This window comes from Salvelinus alpinus, chromosome 9 (genome assembly GCF_045679555.1).
Source record: "Salvelinus alpinus chromosome 9, SLU_Salpinus.1, whole genome shotgun sequence".
NCBI lineage: Eukaryota > Metazoa > Chordata > Actinopteri > Salmoniformes > Salmonidae > Salvelinus > Salvelinus alpinus.
Genome location: NC_092094.1, coordinates 44365317 through 44390391, shown reverse-complemented (window position 1 = coordinate 44390391; position 25075 = coordinate 44365317). Strand labels below are relative to the sequence as shown.

The following is a 25075-nucleotide window of genomic DNA, read 5'->3' as shown; positions in this document are numbered from 1 at the left end:
GGAATTGCTCAAGCGTTCAGTGTTTATATCGGAAGGTGCACTCGCGCTCCAATCGTTTAAGCACCTGAATACATATTTCTTTAATCCCTTTGGATGAAAAACGTGTTCCACATTTCTTGTGCCCTTTGCAGACACTGACTGAAGGCGAATACTTTGTGAGGTCACTGACGTAACTTCTGGATTCAACAAAGGACCAAGCAGCGTGAAAATTAGGTAAGGAAGTTTTGGACTTGGGAGGACATGAGGACACGAGACCCTTCCTTAGCGGGAGTCGCCAAGGAGCATGGAAGGACAGAGACGACACCGGGGACCACGGCCACAGAAACCCCAACATTTATTTTGGGGGGGGCACATGGAGCTGGCGGTCGAGCAGCGGAGAGTGCCAGAGCCTGTTTGGGAGTCGGAGGAGGAATTTGATGAAAGATTCCGGAGAGAGGTGGTAGCGATGAGAATGCTGGCGTGCTGAAGAGCGTGACACCAGTCCGGTGCCATCTGCACCGGTTTCACGCATCTGGCCTCCAGTGCGCCTTCCCAGTCCGGTACGTCCTGTGCCTGCTCCTCGCACTCGCCCTGAAGTGCGTGTCACCAGTCCGGTGCCACCTGTGCCAACTCCACGCACTAGGCCTCCAGTGCGCATTCAGTCCAGAGCTTCCGGCGACTGTTCACGGTCCGGAACCTCCCGGCGACGGTCCGGAACCTCCCGGCGACGGTCTGGAACCCTCGGCAACGGTCAACTGTCCAGAGCTTCCAGGCACGGCGTCCAGTCCCGCTCCATGGCAGGAGCTTTCTTCTGCGCCGGTGCCCTCCAGGCACAGCGTCCAGTCCCGCTCCAAGGCCGGAGCCTTCCTCGGCGCCGGTGCTCAGTCCGGGTGCGGCGTCCAACCCAGCTCCATGGTCGGGGTCCTCCTCTGCGCCGATGCCCTAGCCGGGCACGGTGTTCTACCCGGCTCCATGGCCGGACGCGTGGTCTGGGCGGGGGCAAAGTCCCGCACCGGTGCCACCACCGACACTAGTCACCCCCCTACCCTCCCCATTTGGTTTCAGGTTTTGCGGCTGGAGTCCGCACCTTTTGGGGCGGGGGGGGGAGGGGGTACTGTCACGCCCTGACCATAGAGAGCCCTCGGTTCTCTATGGTGTTTAGGTCAGAACGTGACTGGGGGGTTATCTAGTTTATAGATTTCTAGGTTGGTGGTTTGTGTGGTTCCCAATTAGAGGCAGCTGGTAATCGTTGCCTCTAATTGGGGATCATATTTAGGTAGGCTTTTTCCCCACCTGCATTTGTGGGATATTGTTTTGTGCATGTCCACCACTTAGTCACGTTTAGTTGTTCGTTTATTGATTTATTGTTTTTTCTTTAAGTTTCACTTAGCAATAAATATGTGGAACTCAACATCCGCTGCGCCTTGGTCCCATTCTTACGACAACCGTGACAGTAGGCTACTTAAAAAGTAGTAAAAAAAAAAGGTGAGTACAGTATACTTCACATGTACTTGAGGAAACCACTACATTATGAAAAATCTTCATCTAACTTTGTAAGTGCTGTGTTAAAAAATACATATTTTCAGGAAGTTTTTTGTAAAAGTTTATTTGTAATCTTAACTATTGATACTGATCTCTTCCATTCATTGACAGTGGAATCTTGATTTTCAGCATCATGCTTATAAAATAATTTTAGCCATGACTCAGCATTATGCTTACATACTGTCACACACAGTCTGCACACACACGGCATCCTCCCAGTCCATTCAAAATTAGCATACTGTATTTGTGACCATTACACCAAGTCATTAATGAGCTGTTAAGAGGCTGGTCTTTAGGTGTTTATATCTGATGTCCCTGCCACTCCTAGAAAAGGACGGGTGGTATGATTTAAAAAAATATTCAGACAAGTGCGAGACCCCAGATCAGAGTCGGAGTCGGTCAGTCACACAATGATGTCATCGCATGACCGTGTCCACTGGGAGCGGTCCAGAGAGGGTGACGGACAGAGACAGAACCTGACCCCGGTCAACTCAGTGCAGTGCAGGCACAGCATGTCCTTAACCACTGGTCCAAGGCCAGTTTGAAATGTGTAGCTCGCTCTCATCGTTTAAGGATAAAGAGTCAGGGACTGGGATCAGGTCAAAGTACCCTGTGTTAGTTCTCAAGAGCAGTCAGTGACCGACCACAACAACAATACTCTACTCGTCCGACTCTGGGACCATCTGGGAGAGTTGGTCTCCCCCTCGCCCTACCGCCCCCCTCCAGTTCTGTTTGTTGGGGTCAGGGAAAAGTCAGAGGGGGTTAGCGGTGGTTGCAGACTGTGCCACGCGAAGGTGTAGCCCTCCCCTCCCTGTCATACCTCCTCTCAGAAGGATGGGTTCCTCTCTGGCCCTAAACGGCCTACCCTACCCTACCCTACCCTACCCTCTGACCTCTATCCTCCCGAGCATTCCTCACATACCAACACACTGCCTGCTGCAGCACCGGCCCTGCATCTGTTCTCTTTGCTGCTGCCTGCCTCAAGGAGGCTTACTGGGTTGTGCGCACACACACACACACACACACACCCTTTAGCAAAAACATTCACACCCTCATGACCCTGCCTAGAAGGACAGCGACTCACACCTTAGCACATAGCCCCCACCCCAGACTGGCTAGCCCCCCCCCCCCCCCAGACGACAACAGAGGACTCAGCTTCTTACATCTACTCTCTATTCTGAAGTGGCAATCGATGGGCACGATAGGAGGAGGCCAAATATGCCAGCCAGGGAGAGCGCACACACACAGCGAGCCCCTCTCTGAACACACATCTTCCAGCTGTACGGCTTCCGCCAGCACATGTGCCTCTGTAGGCGATAAAAAATAATAATGTTAATAATCACATTTAGGCCGCAGGAATGTGTTGGCAGGGTACAATTTCCCCTCCGGTAGGATAGTGAGCCGAGCAGCGTGGAGACTCCTGGCGAACAGGCCCGTCTCTAAAGCCACTCGGCTATTTCACCCCTCTCTCAGGGACACTGTCTGATACTGTGCCGTCCCTATAAAGACTTAAGAGATTTAAAAAAGGTACGTCCACATAGCATTGCGATTCATTCAGAGGCGTTACCACGGTAACAGCAGTAGCTGACTTTTTATCATCAGTTTCATTTGAATGAAGTGAATCCTGGCCATACAGTATGCATCTCTACACTGGCTACATAATATTCTCCCCATCTCCTCTCGTGTGAATAGGTCCTAAAAGTAATCACTGATTTACCACCATTGGATAGGTGCAAGCAAGGGCAAGGGATTTCATTACGTAGCTTTTATCTTTCTATACAGTCATGCTAGATCTTGGATTACGTTTATGGGTGCGAGCGCTCGCATGTCAGAGCCAAGCAGACAGCCATGTCTGAATTCCAGAGGCACCTTCGCAGAAAGGCAGTGATGGTTCCTCAATATCGCTGAAGCGATCCTATCACAGGTGAGAGTGAAGGTCAAGACAGGGGCTAAGGTTACAGCCAGGGTCCAGTTCAGACTCCGGACCCTCCCATGTGAGGGCTGTCCCCTCCAGCTGTCCCCTCCCACTACCCAGCAAACCTCTGACCTGGCCATACTCTCTCTGGAGACAGTGACCCCACTGTCTTAGTACACACTGTGGAGACTCTGTGGAGACTCAGCAATGATATGATGACCGTACAGAGAACTCGGTCCTCTCAGCTGCAAAGACTAAAAAACAGAACACACAAGCACTTTCTCAAAAGGCCACTGGCCACACACAGCCTTCGGTCAGTGAATCTCTCACTTGGCTGGGAAAGTTGGGACCTAGGTGAGGAGGAGAACCATTTCTTTCCATTGGGCCTTTCCTCTACATCATGTACTTTATTAATGAGGGTTGAGCTGACAGGAAAAACTGCTGCCCTCTGCTTGCAGGGCACTTTGGCTTTGTACACAAGACAGACAAACATGTCAACATGTTTATCGGCAATAAAACCCTTGTAATGAAGGACAGGGGAAACAGATTTTCACTATAGGTGTCAGAGGGAGAGCAGGTGTGAAAGACTGAACAAAATATGATAATGTCAGTTAGGCATAAGACTAGACACATTTTTTTGATTATGTAAATAATAAAAAAGGGATTACAAGAAGAGTTATGGCTGATAATCCAATCACTGTGAATAAACAGCCAACATAATCACATTTACAATGTCATTTCTCTCTCCATATACGGCCTATATGGGTATCCTATACCTCGGGACAAAGCACTTATCCCTCCCTCCTCCCTTAACACACATCATTTGTCATCCTGGCTCTGAAAAACCATTCTACTCGGTGGATCCCCCGTTACTTTACACACCGGCCGTAAGTCCAATGGGGTCTAGCACAACAGGGACCCATGGAAGATAGGACATGTTTTCATTGGCAATGCATGTCGAATGACTGACCGCCGCACAAAAAAAAAACACAAGAGGTACTAACTTGAATGTGTAATCGGCACGACGGCCAGCGCTATGCAGGCTATTACTAGAACAATGCCATGAATGCATGAGGAAATATGAGACAAAAACATTCTTCTCCGATATAAGAATTTACAAAGGATTGAAGAGGATTCACACACATACCATATAATTAACGGTTCGCCTTCTTAGTATGGCATTGTTGCCTCTGAAATGAACCTGTCTGTGTTGTAGAGAGGAAATCCAACACACACTCCAAATGCCTGTTTTCTCCCTATAGGAACCTTGTAAATGTAACATCTTAAAATAGACATTTTCATAGGCTACATTAAGTGAGAGGAAAACCTAACACTTTGCTTATGTCAAAACCTCAACATGAGAATGAGAGTCACATAGCATTAGGTTGAAATTAGTGGAGTTGTAGCAAAGAGTCAAAAGGGCTGTCGGTGACCCTGACAGACCTGGAGGGGGGGAAGCTGTTTAGGGGCTGATGTGCTGGGGGGGGGGTACGAGCTTAGTTTCGTCTCTTTTCTCATGTTGTAAATCTGGGCTGGCCGCGAGGCTGGGGTGAACTTGGGGAGCAGCTGGAGGTTAGCTGAAAGGCAGCCAGACTCACTGACAGGCTGACGGACAGACCCGGAGGGAGGGGGGGCGACTCTGGCAGGGCCTACGGTGTGTGTGTGTGTGTGTGTGTGTGTGTGTGTGCACGATGTGGAAGGGGGATAGAGTGCATGAGGGACTGGTAAATCACAGAAATAGCAGGGAACAGAGGGAGGCATAAAGACACCAGGGACAGGTGCAGAGCACCCCACAAGACACCGCCACTACCTTGGTGTTTATTTGTTCCCCCCTCCAGGCGCTCAAAGGGTAAACGTCTATTCTGGTATAGGGTTACAGCGGGGCTGCCTTGAACTCCGGCTCCAAACGCATACCATTCTTAACGGGCCATCGTACTCCCTGGTGCACATCACCCGCCCCTGACCCCCATGGGGAGGAAGGGGTACCTCAGCACCCCCCCTCCCAGCCCTCAACACCCTTCCCCCCCCCCATACACAGAATGTGACACCTGCCCCCTCTCCTCCGCCCCCATTATTGCAGGCTTTATAAGGGTTTAGAGTTGATCAGGGGACGGCTGTGATCTCACTGGGCCTAGCTAGCCTAGCGTGTGGCTAATGGCTAATTGCTAGAGGAGCTGGCGCAGTGACAGGGGCCATGGCAGACCGCATATGATAAGCACACAACCACCCATTCTGTTTGGGCCCCTGGATTTTCCACCACCGGGGGTCCGGATTAGCTAACGCTATACAGTATACTGTACCTATGACTGATAATGAGATATGGCCAAACCAATTCCTCGCTACATAGTTACGGAATTAAATACTAGAAAAGTACAGGAATGTCAGAGGGCGGGAAGTTAAGCAGATCCTGTGAAGTATCGATCAATCAGAATGTGAGCAGCAACATGGAGAGGAGAGTGGCACACATCAAATCGTGCCATCACACGCTACTCAGCCACGTAGACGGAGGGAAAGCTGCCATTGAAATCAGCAGCTACTCTTCCTGGGGTCCACACAAAACATGAAATAATACAGGACATTAATAGACAAGAACAGCGAGGACAGAACTACATTAAAAACAGGGACAGCTGTGTGATGTGAAGAGCGCTCTGAAACATGAAGATGGTGTGTGTATTTGTACATAAAGGTTTCACAAATATGTGAGGGACAGTGCTACGTACAAATATCACCAGAAAAAAAGGCAATATCTTGCACATCAAGGGACAGCGCCTGAGAGTGTGTGTCCATATAAGAGCGAGGGGACTGCAGAGCCATCACATAACACCGGGGAATAGACGGAAAAGGGTGGGGCGTACCGTACATCTTTCCTTCATCGGAGAGGATGATCTTCCTGCGTCCGCAGGGCGGGTAGATGGCCAGGGCCTCCTGGAAGCTCTGCTCGATGTCGGGGCTCCACACGCCCTCCGCATCATTCTCCAGAGGCTTGTCCAGAGGCTCGTTCAGCTCCTCACTGGTGCCCCCAGGGGAGGGGGCCGGCACCCACTCCGCAGACGTGGTGGGGGGCCGGGAGGACAACAGGACCGGGCTGGGAGGAGCAGGGTGTAGATGGTGCGTTCCAGGGGCCAAGGACAAGATAGGACAGGGTGATCCTGAGGAAGCAAAAGACAATATTTAGGTAAGGGGAGGTTGAGTCAAGGAGTGCTGGCTTGGAGAATGTTAGAACACGAACATAGGAAAGCAATACCCATTGTAAAAAAAATGATGTACCATATTATGCACTTGTCAGGATAACAAGGATTGGTTTCAAATATTGATTATGCTGCTAAGCATTCGGTACTTTGAAATGTCTTGGGGTCCATAGTACTGGTCTGTGACTACATATGGTCAGCTATTCAACATCTTGCCAGATCTCCCTCAAGAAGTTCAAACATCAAGAAATGAAGATGAAACAAAAACCCAAACAATAGTCAGGTCCTTTGACGTCCGCCCAAGGAGGCGCTCCATCCAGAAAAGTGATAGTTACGTCAGAGTGCAGTCATAATGAAGAGCGGTGTGCGTGCGTAGGCTATAAGATCTTGGACCACATCACTGGAGAGTCGCTAATCCTACTTGGAAAAAGCACCTCGGATCAAAAATGTAATTATGGAGCCATGAAAACAAACAGCATGGCACCTAGAGACAGAGGGTGGAGGAGTCACTAAGCCAACAGACCGGGAAACACATTCAACTGAGATCCCCACCACACCGCCATTGGTAGAGAAAGATTGGACAGACACATCAAGGAGATCATGTCAGGGTTGTTTTAAGTCTATCATCTCTCTCCATCTAGTCAATTACACTTTAACACTCAAGCTGGATGTACAGTACCGATCACATGACTAGGGTGGGCCGGGAGTTTTTGCTGACCATTTTTGCTGACCATGTGACCTGAATATATCATTAGGTTTCTCAGTAATGCATAATTAGAGTTTTTCCTGCTCGGGTCACTGGGTGAGGCCTGTCTCGATCGTTGTTTGTTTTCCTCTATAGGCAAATCTGGGCTGCCAATTGACATTTAAGGCTATTGACATGGTTAGTCATTATAATGTGTGATTTGCCTGGTATCTGGGCTGCCTGGCAGTGTGCTGAACTGTGTGTGTGTGTGGGGGGGGGGGGGGGGGGGTAACGAGTGGGACAGGAGGGAAGGGGTGGTCCTGATGAGTCACAGGGTGTCACAAACAATCTCTTCCTCTGAGCCTCCCGACGTTCCAATGGGCTTCCTGTAAATGAGCTGGCCAGTTAACCCTGCTCACACACATGCACCTAACAACACTGTGAAACAACGCAGGAGGGCAAACGTACACTGTAGAGTCCCTTTCTTTGCTCTGGTGGTGAATCTTAGTAACTTTTTAAATGAGGGATCTATGGTGAAATGGTCATTGCTGTGCTCAAAGAGAGTACATTTATTTACTTTGCTCACAGAGTAACCTGGAGTGCAGGGCAACTGTAATTAAAATGTTATAGTGCAACACTGATGAAGAAAGAGAACGTTTAGTGTAGAGAGCTGTGGGGCATAAACCATTAACGCTGGTTAGGTTCCTCAGCCAAAGTGTCCAACAGGGTTAATTGACGTAAGCCCCTTAAAAATCAGGTGTCCCCTTCCAGTCCTCCATCTCGGCCCCTCTCCCCTGGGCCCACTCAATGGGATAATCTCCCAGCTGATGCTGCGCTCAGGGGGCACAGATCTCCTCTCCCCCCCATACACACACACACAAACACACAGGAAGCAGGTGTGTACTTCACAGAAATGCACACACAAAAGTATGGAACAAATCCGATATACACTCGTGAAGACGCACACTCACAAACACACCCTGACACTTTCACTTCAGACACCAGAAATGCACATAGGACTACACCACACACACACCTATACACACTATGCAGCGTTGCCCACTTCCTCGCCACCATTTGACCCCCAGTCATAAGAGGGAACAGCTGCATCAGTTTCGACTTGCACCTGGCACAGTGCTCACTGCCTACTCAGTGTGCTGTGGGGTGGGTAGGACTGCAAGGGGCGTCAACGCCAGAGAGGGTGAGGGGTGAAGGGGGACAGGAGAGACGGGGGTGCTCCACTGGACAGTCTCCTCTAATCGGGACCGGAATGTAATGCTCGGAAACATACTCTCATAAAATGCCTGATCCTAGAAGACCATGTCTGTGTCCTAAATGGCACTATATTCCCTATCTAGTGCACTACTACCACTAGATGGGGAATTGATTGCCATTTGGGACACAGCTATGGTCTTCAAGGATTGGCATTAGCCTGGGTGGGGAGTGGAAAACCATCGGGAGAGAAAGGAACACATTTGATTGGCATGTTTTGTGCCAAGGCATGTTTTGTGCGGTGTCCCACTGTGTCGCCCTGTAAGGAGCAGATCAACTCAGCTCTCTGAGCGCACACAAACACACTGCCTAATTACTGTAACACCCTGTGCCAATGCCACTAACGCTTCCATACACCTCAACTAACCTCACATCAAAACCATCATGAAAATCCCACAGTATATTCAAGTCATAACTCACAATAATCATAGATTACAGGGTCAAGACAGAGTTCAATCCAAGGTTATCCCTACAGAGAGATCCATCAAACATGTGCACCAATACAGCCCAATGACTTGTTGGACATATGTACGTAGAGACAAGAGAGGAGGATTGTTGGTAGACGTGGGTTGTTGGGGCTTGGATGCCAGGGGGTTTCTTTGTTCTGTAGGGCTCATATCCAAGGCCTTATTCTGCTTTCTCGTGTGAGTGGAGGAGGAATGCTCGCTATGTGGGATGAGCACACTGAATATAGTCTCCTCAGCACAAGGACAGTCTCAGGGCAGCTCAATATACACAAACACAGACAAATGCTCGCTCACACACACAGGCATACAAAGGCAAAAGAAGTGCAAACACCAACACAGACAGCTTATGAGTTTTGATAAATTGCAGAGACCTGATGATACAAACACACTGACAGAGACAGAACGACAAGTTAGCAATTCATCATTATTAGGCTGCAGTATGTTATTTAAAAAACAGACTAGGGTAGTGAACTCAGAGACCACAAGACAGAAAAAGTAAAAGTGAGAAAGTATTGATTACATGAATAACCCTTGGCTGTCATACAGTAGTTTTAAGAGAGTGCCCTAACAGGGGTGTGCTTGCCCCCTACCTCTCCAGGGCCCTGGCCCATTCCACCTGTTGCCCCGTGGGAGGGACGGATGGACTCTCTCACACACACACTAACCCTGCTCTGGGACCCAGACCAAAAATACTCCCTCACACAGCCTGTCAGCACCACCATGACTAGACTCTACACAATTTATCCACTCCACTACAAAACCAAACCCTGTGTGTGTGCTGATTGGTCGTCGCTGGCTATGCACAGCGCACACAATATGCCAAGGTAGCAGTGGTTGGATTTGGGGACTCAAAAACAGCATACCAAGTACATTACGTCATAAACAAGGCGAAAATAAAATTGTTTGAAAATGTGGACGTTAAAACTATATAAAATGTATGCCTGATAATTGAATTTTGCTTGGGCACAGACAACACAGTAAACCACATTTTGTTGACTTAACAGGCATTCTGTAAATGTATGGTATGTGGACTTCTCACACATTATATTAACATGTAAGATCATGGGAACTACTTTCATGGGCATATAACAAATATTAATAATCATAGTCACATAATACACATGTGATTGTTTTCATTTCTCTAGATCTAGTTATTGAAGATATAGCTCAAGTGCTAAATTAGTATTAATAGCTGTAGTTATTGTTAGTGGAAGTAATTCAGAGTAATAGTTATTATTAATAGTAGACTGGTATTTTTATTTTATTATTTGGCACAAAAAAACTATTCACTCATGTCTATTATTTCGGAAACATTCTCAGATTTTCTGACAACTGACATTCTCAAATGAGGCAACTGAAATATCTATTTTGTTAACATATCTATTCATTTTATAATTTCAGTAGCCCATCACCCAGAGGAGCGCTAACGTTTAACTGCGCGCCTATGACGTTATTAGTTTCCTTTAAAAAGTTCCGTCCGAAACGCAGGAAGTACAGTGCAGGGATACACATTTAGAAATTCGACCAAAAAATGTCAGAAATGTAAAGAATTTGTACCTCATACAGCGTTTTATAAACAATGTAACCGGCAGACACCTGTACTACGGCTACAGCTGACCAGTCTAACTCTGAAACAGAAAGTTTGATAACAACTTGAGAGGCATTGGTTTATGAAAGAAAACAGATGTTCAACTAACAAAGCAAAGAGACAGATTAACATTTTGTAAACGTACCTGTTGAAAGTCAAGCAACAGACAACACCGCTGGGTCAAACAGGCAAGTGGAATTTTTGGGGTCAGATTTCTGTGAAGAAATATATTTAAATTTGTCGCCCCTTTCCTGAGTCTGAAGCGCGAAGAGGGCTGGAATGTCAGGAATTAGCTGTGGTATGACATGAAGCCTGGAAGGGAGCGAAAAAGACGAGGGGAAATAGGGAGGCAGGACCGACCGCTCAACACGTAATGAGGGAGGGGGATTCGAGGGGACGGCGCACCGAAAAGGAAAAGCCAGCCTTGGTAAGGGGGAAAAGGAAATCACAAAGAAAAACAGAGGTCGGGGATAGTCATTGCCTCTTTACAGAGGGACAAACACACAAAGGGACAAAGCTATTGCGAAACCTTATCAGCCCTATTCTAATAATTTGTTGTGAAATAACCCTACAATGAAGATTAAACAAATATTGTTTATAGGGCACTTTAAGTAATACATTTGATAATATAAATTACTATATTAGGCTAACTATACAATAAAAAAAAAAAAACTTGTAATGTCCTTTGGCAACATATGTTGATATATTTCGTTCATAATGATAATTTTTCGTTCGATATCAATGGTCATTTATTTATAGCAAACGAGGAAAATCGATTGTGCTATTCATCTTTAAGGAAACCATAATAAATTGAGCACTGGTAGAGTGGACTCTGAACAACTGGAGCGTATGTACTGAATGAAATGTGTAATAGCGAGAGCCCTCCAGTGGATAATGTAGAAAATGACTTAAATTAAGGGCTCAATTGTACAATACTGTCCTTTTGTTTCGTGACATCAAGTCAATAACCCTTTATGAGTGATAATATGTGTGATTTACTAATCAGTTTATAACGTTGTAATAGCTGTTAGTTCCTCAGCAATAGCAATCAGGCATGAATGAGGCCCACATCCTTGTATTTATTAATTAAAAATAACTTTAATTGTTTCATAACATTTTCAAATCAGGTTTAAGGCAAAATTAGTGGTGTTTTACAATTGCATATTGATTTGTTGTAGGCCTACTTTGCCTTCTCCAAGGTATGATTTTCTGATCATTTCTCTTTTTTGGCTTACACCCATTCCAATCCATAGTTCACTCTGTCACAGTGGTATATTCCATCAATAGTAACCCAGTGGTCTACAACCCCTCCTCCATACAGACTACATAAAGCCCATCACAAAACTGCAGGATATTCTTTTGCTTTCATTTGAAGGAGGGAAAATAGAAGCAAAAGTTATTCTAAAAAGTACACAGTATAAATTAACTTAAGCCTCCTGTTAACATAGAAGTTGTAGTCAATAGAAATATGTGGAATGTTTAAACGGTACTGTACAAAATGGAATGGTCTTTTGGCCCACCCAGCAACAGTGGAGTCTTTCAGGTTTGTGGGTGGAGTCATTCTATCCCAACTCTAGGAATGGAAATGGACTGTGCTATACAGTACATCAATGTACACTATAAAGGCCGACAGCTTTACAAAAGTAAGCTCTCAGCTGCAACAGAGACACACTCGGGAATGATAAGACCTCAAAGGAGAACGACGTTCCTTGATGGGTCTGTGTCTTTGGGGCCGCGACAATATGAATGTTTCTGGTCCGATTGCTAAACCCCAACACCCTCCAAAGTCCTTCATGTTCAGTCCAAATATTGCCAGGAGTGTTCGGTCTTTGCCCAGAATGTCTCCATAAGCTTGTGGACACACAGTCCCCTTCTTCATGCTATCCACAGGGAGTTTGGGTCCTTAGACAAAGTGTTTTGTTCTCTGCCTCTTTTGAACATGCTCCCTCTCATGGAGTCCCCTCCCGAGGCATCATTTCTTGGACAGGAATTTCATCTTATTTCCTGAAAATAAAAACAGGCAACAGAACCGGATCAAAATAACTTTGGCGTGAGTGACAACCTTTTCAAACATGGAGGAGGAGTGTAGTTTCACGAATGTAACGCCTATTATTCAGAGTGACTTGGTATATGATGTATGTAGGTACTAGAGTGGATAAGGTGTATGGGAGAGGATTTGGGCCTCACCTAGACCCTTGAGGAACTTGTTGACCCCACGATGTTCGCTCCCTGGTAGAGAGTCCAGGTAATCTTGTGACCTCACCTCAAACAAACCTGGACAGACAGACAGAAAGACGAGAACACACAAAACTATTAGACAAGTATGCAAAATTCTCATAATTATGCATTTCAGACAGGCATACAGACTCGAAAAGCAGACGTATCTTATGGGAGTGCCCACAACCAGGCACTAACAAAATTCAAACACTCTACTACCCTTCTCCACACCTCTTAGACCCTGCCTGCGCTGCTCCCTCTCTGCCACAAACCCAGCGAACATCTGGGTCTCCATGAAGACCTCCAGGAACCTCTTCAGACTCTTGGAAGTGACGGCCTTGCGGAAGGCCTCACGCTGGAAGCAGAACGGGGTGGGCGAGGAGGGGGCTCCAGAATCGTCCTCTCGATCCCCCCCGCCCATGAAGAGAGGGTAGTGGCCCACCATCTCCACGAAGAAACGTACAAAGGTCTCCGACACCACCGTGCTGAGGGAGCTCGAGTCTGGAGAGAGACAGATTCAACATGGCGGTCATGAGTAGGCATATGGTAATTAACATATGTCAACAGTCGCATAGACCTTCGTCAAGCCAGTATCAGTCACAACATGACTTTTCTGCGAGAGGTGTTAATATAGTAGCACTGACTCACCGGTGGGCATCTCACTGGCCAGTTCCTTCCTCTTGTCCAGAACGTGTTCCAGAGCAGCCTGCAACTTGTGAGGCAGAATGGAGTCCTCGTCATCCAGCTGGAGAGGAAAGACCGAGGTGTGAGAGGAAATGACGACTGTGTCCCATGAGCAGAGAGCTGCAGCTACATCTATGGGTGTAGCCAATTATGTAAGAGACATACAGTATGTCGTTTGTCTGTTACTATGGGTACCGTTGTTAGGGATGTATACCTGTCTGAGGAAGCGGCTGTTGCCGAGATCAACCACCAGGACCTGAGGAGAGAGCCGGATGTCATTTCTGCACAGTGTGGCAGCCTCAGCTCTTTCTCAGAGTAGACCCACAGAGATCATTGTTTATTGAGGAAAGGGATGAGGTTAGGGGTTCACACACACACACACACAGTGGGCTGGGCTCAGGGTCCTGGTCTCACCTCCTCGATGGGCAGCTCTTTGAGGCTGGGCAGGGAGCTGGATAGCAGACCCACGATGAAGGGGGTGGGGGTACATACTATGTCCAGCATGGAAGGGGGCAGCACAGGGATGTAGGTGTGCTGCCAGGTGAACGGGTAGAGTAGAGCCACCATCGCATGGCAGCACTGAGACAGAGTACTGCAGCGAGAGGGGTGAGAGGGAGGGAGAGAATAGGATGTCAACTGCCAGAACTGAACAAGTTGTAAACATTAATTAAAAACCTACCGGCAAAAATATGACTGTAGTGGCAGCCTACACATAGCCACGTAATATAAGTCAGTGTGCTTTGTACTGTATTCAATGCAGTTCTATATTCCACCACAAGGTGGTAGTAGCAGATTCTTCAGCTATTATCAAGACCTGCTTTAGAACATAAAACTGAACATTGCACTTTGTAAAGCATGGCTTTTTGAGGACTTGTTCATGAATCTTTAGGGGGCGTGATTTAACACTACAATATATATTGCGGGAGTGAATGAACTAACCCAGCGCTGTTAACTTAATGCCTCCAATGTGCGTGTCTGTTTTCATTTAATTAAGTCAAAAACAAAAATCAGTGATTGTGAGGCCAAGTTTCCACTCATTTCAATGCAACAGTAGAAAAATGTCACAGTGGAACAACAATCTATTGTGGATTCACAAGCTTTTCCTGCTGGGTTTTCAGAAGCATTTAATGATGCGGAGTTTACACAGGTAGCCCAATTCAGATCTTTTTCCACTAATTAGGCTTTTGATCAAGCAGATCAACTATTGCCAATAATTGGGCAAAAGGTCAGAATTGAGCTGCCTATGTCAACAGCACCTAAGTGACAGGGAAATGCACATCCAAGAAAGACCCTGGAAATGCTTTATAGTCCATCTCAAGGCACCCGTCAATAGCAGGTGAATAGTGGATGCTAGTGCGTCAAATCGGTTGCACACAGCAGTCTTAACGCTTTCACTTCTACACCAACCCTGTATCTGGCTTCCATGACATATTTCCAGAGAGAAATGATTGTTCCCTAGACGACTGTATAACACAACAGCATTCCTTCCTTAACACTCTTTCTCTGTCTCTATTCCAGGAGCCATCTGTCTGTCTGTCTGTCTGTCTGGTGTGTCTGTCACATCCTGTTCCCTCTCCTCTGCCTTTCACCTAATCTCACTGGTCTCAAGTCGGTTTACTCATACAGTATAACAAAAAAGGTAGCTAGATAAGTACTAAATTGTACTGATCCGTAGCTGCAGTATGTACTCAAAAGACTACGGTGACTGAAAGCGTGAGGCTTATTTGAGGATGGGCAGGAGGACGCTGCGCAGTGGTGCCCTGCAGCGTTTGTCCGTCGTTTAAACTCGTCCGTTTTTGTTGCTTTGTCTATAGTAGTGTATTAGTGTTTTATGTTGCATCGGATTACTGATTAGGCTACGGTAGAGCGACATGACGTGCATACAGTGGATTATTCTCCTACTTTGATTAATTTAGCTGGTACCTGAAACAGCATGCGAACTTCTGAGAAAGTCGGCGGGCACCACACATCCGCTATAGCTCTTTTACAATGTAATAACGCACGTTCGGGAGAATGGATCAAAGGGGACATACCTGCAGAGATGGTGAGACAAAACAACCCGGTGAAGGAGGAAAAGGAGGCGTGCGGCAGAGGTTGAGGAGGAACAAAACAAAGATTCCGCTTCCAACTACCCTGCTCGGTATCTATATGAATACAGAGGCCTGTGTGATGGCCTCTGAAACTTGGCTGTCGGAGGCGGTGCCCGACTGAAGTCACCCCTGACGGATTCACCATCACTCGTATGGGCAGAGAAGCTAGTGGTAAGGAGCACGGAGGCGGAGTCTGTTCTGATAAATGATATAAAACTACGATTGTCAAGGGAAGAAAATATGCACTCCTGATAGAGAGCTACTGTCATTGTCACTGCGCCCTTTCTTCCTCCCCCGAGAATTCCACCCAGCTTTTTATAACAACTGTTTATATCTATCCAAGAGCAAACCGTGTCAATGCAGCGGACAACATTTCAAACCTCACTCAAAACCTTGATGCGATTTCCCCTGATGCGCCCAAATTCATCATGGGGGATTTCAATAGCTGCACTCTCAACACACTGAGTACTTGCACCCAGTATGTGATTTGTCTAACAAGGAAAAATAAGATCATTGATTTGTTTTACAGCTCGGTCGGAAAGTGTATTCATCCTTTGCCAGACCTCCACTGGGTGGATCAGATCATAACACTTTTTTTCTACGAGCAACTTATAGACAGTTAGTCAAAAGGGGGAAGGCGGTGGAAAAACAAACACAGGTGTGGGACAATGACAGTAGTGATCAATTGCAGAGATGCTTTGACTGTACCTCATTTAGTGGATTTGAAGAATCATCAGCTGACCTGAACGAGTTGACTAACGTAATATCTGACTATATTGAGTTGTGTTTATTTGGCGATCCCCCCAAAAAACATGTAAGATATTTCTTAGCGTACCACGGGTGACCAAAGAATTGAAAGTGGTGCTTAACAAGAAGAAACAAGTGTTTGCCTCCGGGAATCCACTCGAAGAGGTAGAGAGAGGTGAACAAAGAGATAAAAAACGAGAGGGTGTGCCCTCTACAGCCAATGAACTGAAGTTCTTCACTCGCTTTGAAACAGGGGGCGCCCCTGGCCTGTCTGGAGGAGGATGTCATGGCAACAGAGAGCGGGATTGTCATCGATGAGGAAGTCATACAACGAGTATTCAAAAGCACTGGAGCACGAAAGAGCCCGGGGCCTGATAATGTAAGTGGTCGTGTCTTGAAACACTGTTCCACTCAGCTGAGTGGTATCTTCTGCTCTCTTTCAGCAGTTCCTGGATACATTGGAAATTCCATCACTATGGAAAAATAATCTATTGTTGTACCTGTTCCATTAACCTCCCATCCATCTGCATCAAATGATTACAGACCTGTCGCTCTTACCTCTCTTGATTAAATCTCTTGAAAAGATTGTCAAGGCATACATAAACCACCACCAGACACCTTCTTGACCCCCTCCAATTTGGAGTACTATACATACTGTATACAGACAGCTGCCGGAGCCGGTTCCCAGAGTGCCACCTGATCAAATATGCTGACGATACTGCTTTGGTCAGTCTTCTTGAAGGGGATGAAACCGAGCACGGACCGTCTGAATGATTTTACTGTCTGGTCGGAGTCATCCATGTAATAGTAAATACATCAAAAACAAAAGGACATGGTGATTGACTTTCGAAGGAACACTACCATGCACACACCATCACTGATAATAGGTGAGCCCATTGAAATAGCGGAGGAGTACAAATACCTTTGGTTGGTCATTGACAACAAGCTGTCCTGGGATCAGTGTACTGACGCTATTTTGAAGGCCAACAGACTATATCCTATGGAAACTGCACTTTAATGTTGATCTAATCATCATGGTTCTCTTTAATAAATCGTTCATTGTGAGCATTCTGTCCTACTGCTTGACCTGCTGGTTTGGGAATATCAAGGTGGCACAGAAAAATAGGTTGGGCAAGATAGTCAGGACTTGTGGAAAAATCATGGGACAGCAACAGCAAGACCGGTCATCTCTCTACCTGGGCAGAGCCCTCCTGAAGGCAAATATAATAGCGGTGTACACTTCCCATCCTGAATTACAGCTCCTTCCTTCTGGCCACAGGTACAGACTACCTAAGGCTAAAAAAATAAAAGTACTCTTTTATTCCAAATGCAATTCTGCAACTTAAAATGTTGGACTAATTATACTTAGCACATGCACTATGAAACTGCACTTACCCTGCCTATTTGCTTGTAAATATCTTTGCTATTTATTTTACATTTTTAGATGTGATATGTTTTATGACTGCTGCAAGATGAATTTCCTCTGAGGACATTAACGTTTTCTGAATCTGACACTGAGCAACACACGTACCCATTAGCCAGTCCATAAACAACCTCTAACCTTAGCTCCTAGTTACTAGACTAGGCCGAATAGAGGCTAGGGCTTGTTTTGGGACGCGGCCACTTGGGCTAGGAATTTCATGTATGGAGGTTCTCACGATTCTATATGTATTGCAATTCAGTACTGCAATTTTATTTCGATGTTCCAAACATATTGCTCTGTATAAGTCTGCAGTAGAGAGACAAAAGAGAACATGCGGAAAGTCGTTTTGATCAGTCATGGGGGGGGGGGGGGGGGGAATGCTGAAAAAACCTCGGAGAACAAGCTATAGGATGAAAAATAGCTGCGTTTTGCCACAGGTACAGCCGACTAGCGCTAGCTGTCGCTACCTAGCAACAACAAAAAAACGATGACAAATCGATACTTGGAGTCAAAGTAACTGTATAGATCCCCCCATCACTAGTGGCCATAGAGCACACAGTAGTGTCCCACCTGAGTTTGTCAGCAGTGAAGATGATCCTGCGCTCCAGCAGCAGAGAGGCGAAGACTCTGAGGAGCAGACGCAGCGACAGAGAGGAGAACAGACATTCAAAGTCCACATGCTCCAGACGAGAGTCAGACGGACGACACAGCTCTATCACCTGAGAAAGATGGAGAACGAGAGAGGGGGAGAGAGCGAGAAAGAGATGTATTTACATAGACACACAACGCACAGGCTACTAACGTCACAAAACACACTTGCATACAGCACAGTGTACACACATCCAACGTTTATAACGTACAAGATAAACACCTCAAGTCAATGACGTTTTCAGTAAAGCGAAGGCCGCCTCCTATGGCCAGTGGTGGAATCGACTCTAGCCACCCCTACTCTGTAACGTTTATTCCCCCTCACCTCAGTGCCTGAGCCAGGCAGGAAGTTCTTCACAGTGATGGTTCTCCCCAGGGCGGGGAAGGGAGCCTCCATGATGCCCCTCATGAAGGGCTGCACCAGGGCTGGAGAGATGGCCCTCCTCTTTTCTACCTCATCCAGGATCTAGGGGGAAGACAGCACACACATTCACAATGGAGTAGGAAGTACACTATACTTTACCCTAAAGCACATTAACTTACGCAATTAAATATGGTATAGAAAGTACACTTAACAGTACACTAAACTGAAGCTTATAGATATAAATGCACTACAACACATTTAAGTAATGCTAGGACACATACCTTAGCCATGGTATATTGACCATATACCACAAACCCCAGAGGTGCCTTATTGCTATTATGAACTGGTTACCAACGTAATTAGAGCAGTAAAAATACATGTTGTGTCATACCCGTGGTATACGGTCTGATATACCACAACTTTCAGCCAATCAGCATTCAGGGCTCGAACCACCCAGTTTATAATATATTGTATACACTGAAATACATGTGTCTTTGTGTACTGGAGCCAGGGCTGCAGCTTGAAAAGCTGCGGTGGGAAAGTTACAAACAGGGAGGGGGAGGGGCTCTGTGGGTACATGTGGGCTCCAGTTCCTCTCACTGTGGGTGGCCATACTGAATTGAAGGCCCGGGATTTTGGCCTGAACATGTGACCTGACCAGGAAAAACTCCAGGCACTATGTGTATAGTATACTGTACCTTAGAGAAGAGGTCGAAACAGCCCAGCCGGCTGACGATGCAGTAGACTTCTGGCAGCCTCCTGCTTTTACCACTGGGCTGTGGACCCAGAGCAGGACAGTGCAGTGAGTGATAGGGCCCTCCATTTTGAATTCAAATCAACACAGGGATTTCCAATCACTGTCAACACTCAGGTCAGTGACACACACATGGAAGTGGATGAGGTGAAAATAACAAAAGTAGCCATTTGAGTAGCTTACCAGTAAACGACGACAGTATCCGAACCGTCTGCTCCCGTCCTCACCAGTCAGGACGAAGGAGAACGTTTCACTGGAAAATAAGATAATTCACACAGGTTGGAAACTATTCATATGTAGGAGCAATAAAACTGTTAAGAAATTGAGTGAGTTGTGTGTTGAAAATAGAGCACTCAAACTCCTGTCTGTATTTCACAAAACAACCTCAGATTAGCCAGCCAACTTTGAAATTTTTTACGTGATTTACGTATTGTGCACCACCCATTTTAAAGTAATCTTATCTTATCAACTTTAAGAACGTCTAGGATAGTTTACTGCTGTTTTAAGGAAAAATCAAACCACCCTGGTCATTTCTTGATATCAGTAAAACCAGTAAAACCAATAACCCCCTACTTTGTTCTCCAGTCCTCCCCTCAGGGCAGACTTACTCTGCATAACCCACACAAAGACAGCTCCAGTCTGTCTGACAGGTGTGCATTGACCAACCCTGGCTCTCTGACAGGAACCGTGTCAGCCAGCTCAATGTCTCTGCTCTGCAGGTGTGTGTAATGGGGCTCTGATTGCATCCCAAATGGCACCCTGTTCGCTAATAGAGTACACTATTTTTGACCAGAGCCCTTTCGAACCTGGTCAAAAGTAGTGCACCAAATAGGGATAAGGATCCCATTTGGGATGCAACCTCGGTTTGCTTGAGCTAACATTCCAATAGCCGGTACCCATAACACATTTAGTAAACGGTAATTATTACCTGTCTCCCACCAGAAACACTGTCACCTTTGGAAACAAAGTAGTGCTTGTGAGATTGACCTGGTCTAGGTACTATTGGGCAATGTGTGTCAGGAAGAAGTGACAGGTTGTTTCATAATACCTAAAGCACTTTATTAACAGCTCACTAGCCTCCCATTCATCATTTGTCAACACCTCCTATATGGGGTGGGGTGGGGGGGGGGGTGCATGTGTGTGTGAGCAGCCTGACCTGGGGAAGTTGTCAACGGGGGCCCAGTCCTTAGCGTCAGGAAAACAGAACTGAGGAATGACCTTCAGTTGGTCTTCTGTTTCCCGCATGAACTTGAAGCTCCTCTCCAGCTGACAGAGAATAAACAGGTTAGCTTCAATGCTATGGTACCAGTCAAAAGTTGACGCCTACTCATTCAAGGGTTTCTTTATTTTTTAACTGTTTTCTACATTGTAGACATCAAAACTATAAAATAACTATACAACTATAACTATATAACTAACTAATAACTATAAAATAACACGTAGTAACCCCAAGAAAGTGTTAAATCAAAATATATTCTATATTTGAGATTCTTCAGTAGCCACTCTTTGTCTTGACAGCTTTGCACCCTCTTGGCATTCTCTCAACCAGCTTCATGAGGTAGTCACTTGGAATGCGTCACAATTAACAGGTGTGCTTCGTTAAATTGTTAGTTTGTAGAATGTCTTTCCTTATTAATGCGTTTGAGCCAACCATTTGTGTTGACAAGGTAGAGGTGGTATACAGAAGAGAGCCCTAATTGGTAAAAGACCAACTCCATATTATGGCAAGAACAGCTCAAATAAGCAAAGAGAAACAACAGTCCATCATTACTTTAAGACATGAAGGTCAGTCAATGCGGAAAATAAAGGACTTTGAAAGTTTAAGTGCAGTCGCAAAAACCAAGCTCTATGATGAAACTGTCTCATGAGGACTGCAACAGGAAAAGAAGACCCAGAGTTACCTCTGCTGCAGAGGATAAGTTCATTAGAGTTACCAGCCTCAGAAATTGCAGCCCAAATAAACACTTTACAGAGTTCAAGTAACAGACACATCTCATCAGAGGAGACTGCATGAAATCAGGGCTTCATGGTCGAATTGCTGCAAAGAAAACACTAAAGAACACCAATAAGAAGCAATGGACATTAGACCGGTGGAAATTGAGATTTATGGTTCCAACAGCCGTGTCTTTGTGAGACGCAAAGTAGGTGAACGGATGATCTCTGCATGTGTGGTTCTCCTCCGTGAAGCACGGAGGAGGAAGTGTGATGGGGCTTTGCTGGTGATACGGTCAGTGATTTATTTAGAATTCAAGGCACACTTAACCAGCATGGTTATCACAGCATTCTGCAGTGATACGCCATCCCATCTGGTTTGCGCTTAGTGGGACTATAATTTGTTTTTCAACAGGACAATGACCCAACACACCTCCAGGCTGTGTAAGGGCTATTTGACCAAGAAGGAGAGTGATGAGTGCTGCATCAGATGACCTGGCCTCCACAATCACCTGACCTCAGCCCAATTGAGATGGTTTGGGATGAGTTGGACCACAGAGTGAAGGAAAAGTGGCATATGTGGAAACTCCTACAAGACTGTTGGAAAAGCATTCCAGGTGAAGCTGGTTGAGAGAATGCCAAGAGTGTGCAAAGCTGTCATCAAGGTAAAGGGTGGCTACTTTGAAGAATATAAAATATATTTTGATTTGTTTAACACTTTGATTACTACATGATTCCATATGTGGTATTTCATAGTTTTGATGTCTTCACTATTATTCTACAATGTAGAAATAGTAAAAATAAAGAAAAACCTTGAATGAGTAGGTGTCTCCAAACTCATCTGGTACTGTATGTCTGATAACACACACACACACACACACACACACACATACTGTAGGTGTAGTCATTTTTTTTTAAAAGTCACTTATAAGATAAACACATGAACACTCCAGTTGGTTGGGGACTAGCTGTCAGCTCGGACTACCTTGAGGGGGAACTGCTGAGTGACCTCTGGTAGATAAGGAGCTCCAGCCTTGGTATTCTGAAGTGCCACCACTATAAAGTACTCAAACAGCTTCCTCTCCTGTAGGTCCATCAGGCCCCTTTCCAGGGTCCGGAACCGCCCCGTCTGTCTCAACATGGACTGCACCGACGACAGACGCTGGCTGTGAGCTGACACATCAATAAAATACACTTAATCCAAAGGAATGGCAGATTTCAGCCAATCATTCCCCCTCTAGAAAGGAGAGAGCACTATACATTTCAGTACACGCACACACGCTCACACAGATAGTCTTGAGGATGTCCTCACCTTTCAATTTTTCCTCTGTGTCACTCTCGGACTCACTGTTGTCATCAGTCACTGCATCAAAGAGAAACAAAGTAACAGAATAATGAGTGAATGTGACCACCACATTGTAAATAATGTGAAATAACATTTGAGGCAGAACATTTCCACATATGGCATAGTACTCATTCACAATAACAAACTCTTTCCACATTTGTGTTTGATTAAGCAACAACAAAACACTCGTCTGAAAAATGGGTCAAATGCAACTGACCCAAAAATGTAAACATACCCATAAAGCTAAGTGGACAAATATGGAGGAGTGTTGTTGCTTTTATGGAGATATGAGGCAGTGTTGTCCAAACTGTGTAGCAAAAGCAGCTGTGAAACTAACGGCTAGGGGGTAAGGGAGAAGGGGGCTAGGGGAATAGCGGGGTAGAGTTGTAAGGGGGTAGAGGTGTAGTGTAGGGGTAAGCCTTTAAGCAGCTTGAGCCCCTCCCCCTCGGTGTGTTCCTGGCAGGTCTACCCCAGCCTCACCTCTCCCTGAGCCGGACTCCGTAGACTGAGACACCCTCTTCATGCGTTTCTTCCCTCTCCTCAACTCGAAGATGCCGTTGATCTTCAGCACCATCTGTAGGGAGAAGAAGTAGCACAACACAAGAATCCTCCATCGTAACTTCCCAGAACCACCCTCTCACTACATAGGTTAACCTGAGTGCCTGTCTATTTCTGCTTTATTAGCCAGCTCCTTGGTCATTACCTTGCCAAAAAAGGCAATTACGACAGTATTATTAGTCTATAGCCAGACTGGCAGCAACCACACAGTACTATTCTGAGACTTTTTGGACACAACACTTGTTGGGAGACACTCTCTCTCCATGGAAATATATTGTCAAAATAAATCTTTAACTGTCCTGTCTAGGTACATTCTCTTAACAGTCTCTGTCCTGTCTAAGTTATTCCCAGACAACTGCATGAGGCAGGCCATGCCTTGGTACTAGACTGGGGCGCATGAGAGCACCAGGCACCCCAAAGCAGTAGACTGTGCCTGTAATTTACTGAGGATAGGGGGAGGTTAGGAGTCTGGTAGGCCCCCCATTTACCTTGGGGATCTTTCTGCGCCTGCGGTTGTAGGGGTCTCCTGAGAGACTGGGAGTGTCGTCAGGGCTGCTGGGGGTGGAGGGGGGGCTGATGCGGGAGGGCGAGGAGATGCCGGTGTCCCGGTTGGTCTTACGCAGGTCCAGGAGCTTGAAGCTGCGGCGTTCTGAGTTCTGCCTGAAGAAACCTGGCTTTGAGAAGAGCTGGAGGGAGACAGAATAGAGGAAGGGGAGGAAGAGGGGGGGAGGCCGAGACATGTATCAATGTTTTTTAGGTTTTTTGTCCTGAAATTGTATAGTGGGCCTCTATTGCTTTTGATTAGTTCACAATCTGATCACTACAAGCAGTTGATCACTATGGTCACATTCACTAGAAGCACAATGCACATTACTATCAGGGACAATTCATTAAACATTATGTACCTTGGCCGGTGTGTCGGGGACAAGGGATGAGGGAGAGGAGATGGGTAAAGAGCGCTTGTTTCCAGGGCAACTTCTCTTCAACTCTATATCTTCGTAAGGGTTCTCCTTTGACGGAGGGTCTGCAAAGGATACAGACCTCCACATAAAAACTCAGCAACATGCTATCGAACCACGGTTCTAATGTCCTACGTTTCTAATTGGACGGCAATCTACCCAAACGAGTGCTCTAATTCATTGCCGGTATGTTTTGGTTGCGTTTCCAATATTTTTGCTCCAGATGTGTGTGTGTACAGACCTGCCAGCAGCAGTGCTTGCTTGCAACCAAGCTCATATTTCACCAAGATAAACTGTCCGCTCTAGCACAGATGCAGTTTACACTACAGCACCAGTAACTCCAACCATTGCTGTGAGCGCAGATAAGAGAGAGAGGCAGGGACAGTGAGGCCCATTTTCCAGAGCCGGGGCCGGTCTCTTCTCCCTCGTCGATCCATCTACCAGATGGACCTGTTAGAGGGGGACGTCAGACCGGGACAGACAGTTCTTCCCCCTCCTCTCCTCAGAAAAACAAGGGATCAGCTAGAGTACTGGTTTTCACATTTCACTGGCAAATATCTCTATATGATTATAGGCCTACTATGGTCTGTGATAGAGATTTTTCTAGTGATGGTTGCTGCTTTGTCTATTTGAAAGAGCAAGCTCAAGTTGGTTGTGTTTAGCGTTGGGGGGGGGGGGGGGGGGGGGGGGTTAATGGTGGAGACACTCATACCCAGTT

The 25075-nt window shown here is 46.2% G+C and overlaps 2 protein-coding genes across 4 annotated transcripts in view; both read right to left on the bottom strand.

The window, feature by feature from the left end:
- Nucleotides 1-11606, bottom strand: part of LOC139530171 (transcriptional enhancer factor TEF-3-like) — a 35537-nt gene extending 23931 nt beyond the window's left edge. For both annotated transcript variants that reach the window (XM_071326337.1, XM_071326338.1), the window contains exons 1-2: nt 10782-11606; nt 6292-6585 (exon numbers count right to left, since the gene is read on the bottom strand). In XM_071326337.1, coding sequence (XP_071182438.1) covers nt 6292-6298 — 7 coding nt within the window. In that variant the 5' untranslated portion in view covers nt 6299-6585; nt 10782-11606. The remainder of the gene's footprint in view (nt 1-6291; nt 6586-10781) is intronic.
- Nucleotides 11607-11695: 89 nt separating this feature from the next.
- LOC139530170 (DENN domain-containing protein 2A-like) overlaps nt 11696-25075 on the bottom strand; it is a 36033-nt gene continuing 22653 nt past the window's right edge. For both annotated transcript variants that reach the window (XM_071326336.1, XM_071326335.1), the window contains 16 exons: nt 24304-24422; nt 23887-24084; nt 23321-23414; nt 22808-22858; nt 22481-22668; nt 20720-20829; nt 19747-19816; nt 19508-19585; nt 18771-18911; nt 18368-18516; nt 13952-14129; nt 13752-13793; nt 13502-13598; nt 13085-13354; nt 12824-12910; nt 11696-12640 (listed from right to left, as the gene is read on the bottom strand). In XM_071326336.1, the coding sequence (XP_071182437.1) occupies nt 12609-12640; nt 12824-12910; nt 13085-13354; nt 13502-13598; nt 13752-13793; nt 13952-14129; nt 18368-18516; nt 18771-18911; nt 19508-19585; nt 19747-19816; nt 20720-20829; nt 22481-22668; nt 22808-22858; nt 23321-23414; nt 23887-24084; nt 24304-24422 (1904 nt within the window). In that variant the 3' untranslated portion in view covers nt 11696-12608. The remainder of the gene's footprint in view (nt 12641-12823; nt 12911-13084; nt 13355-13501; nt 13599-13751; nt 13794-13951; nt 14130-18367; nt 18517-18770; nt 18912-19507; nt 19586-19746; nt 19817-20719; nt 20830-22480; nt 22669-22807; nt 22859-23320; nt 23415-23886; nt 24085-24303; nt 24423-25075) is intronic.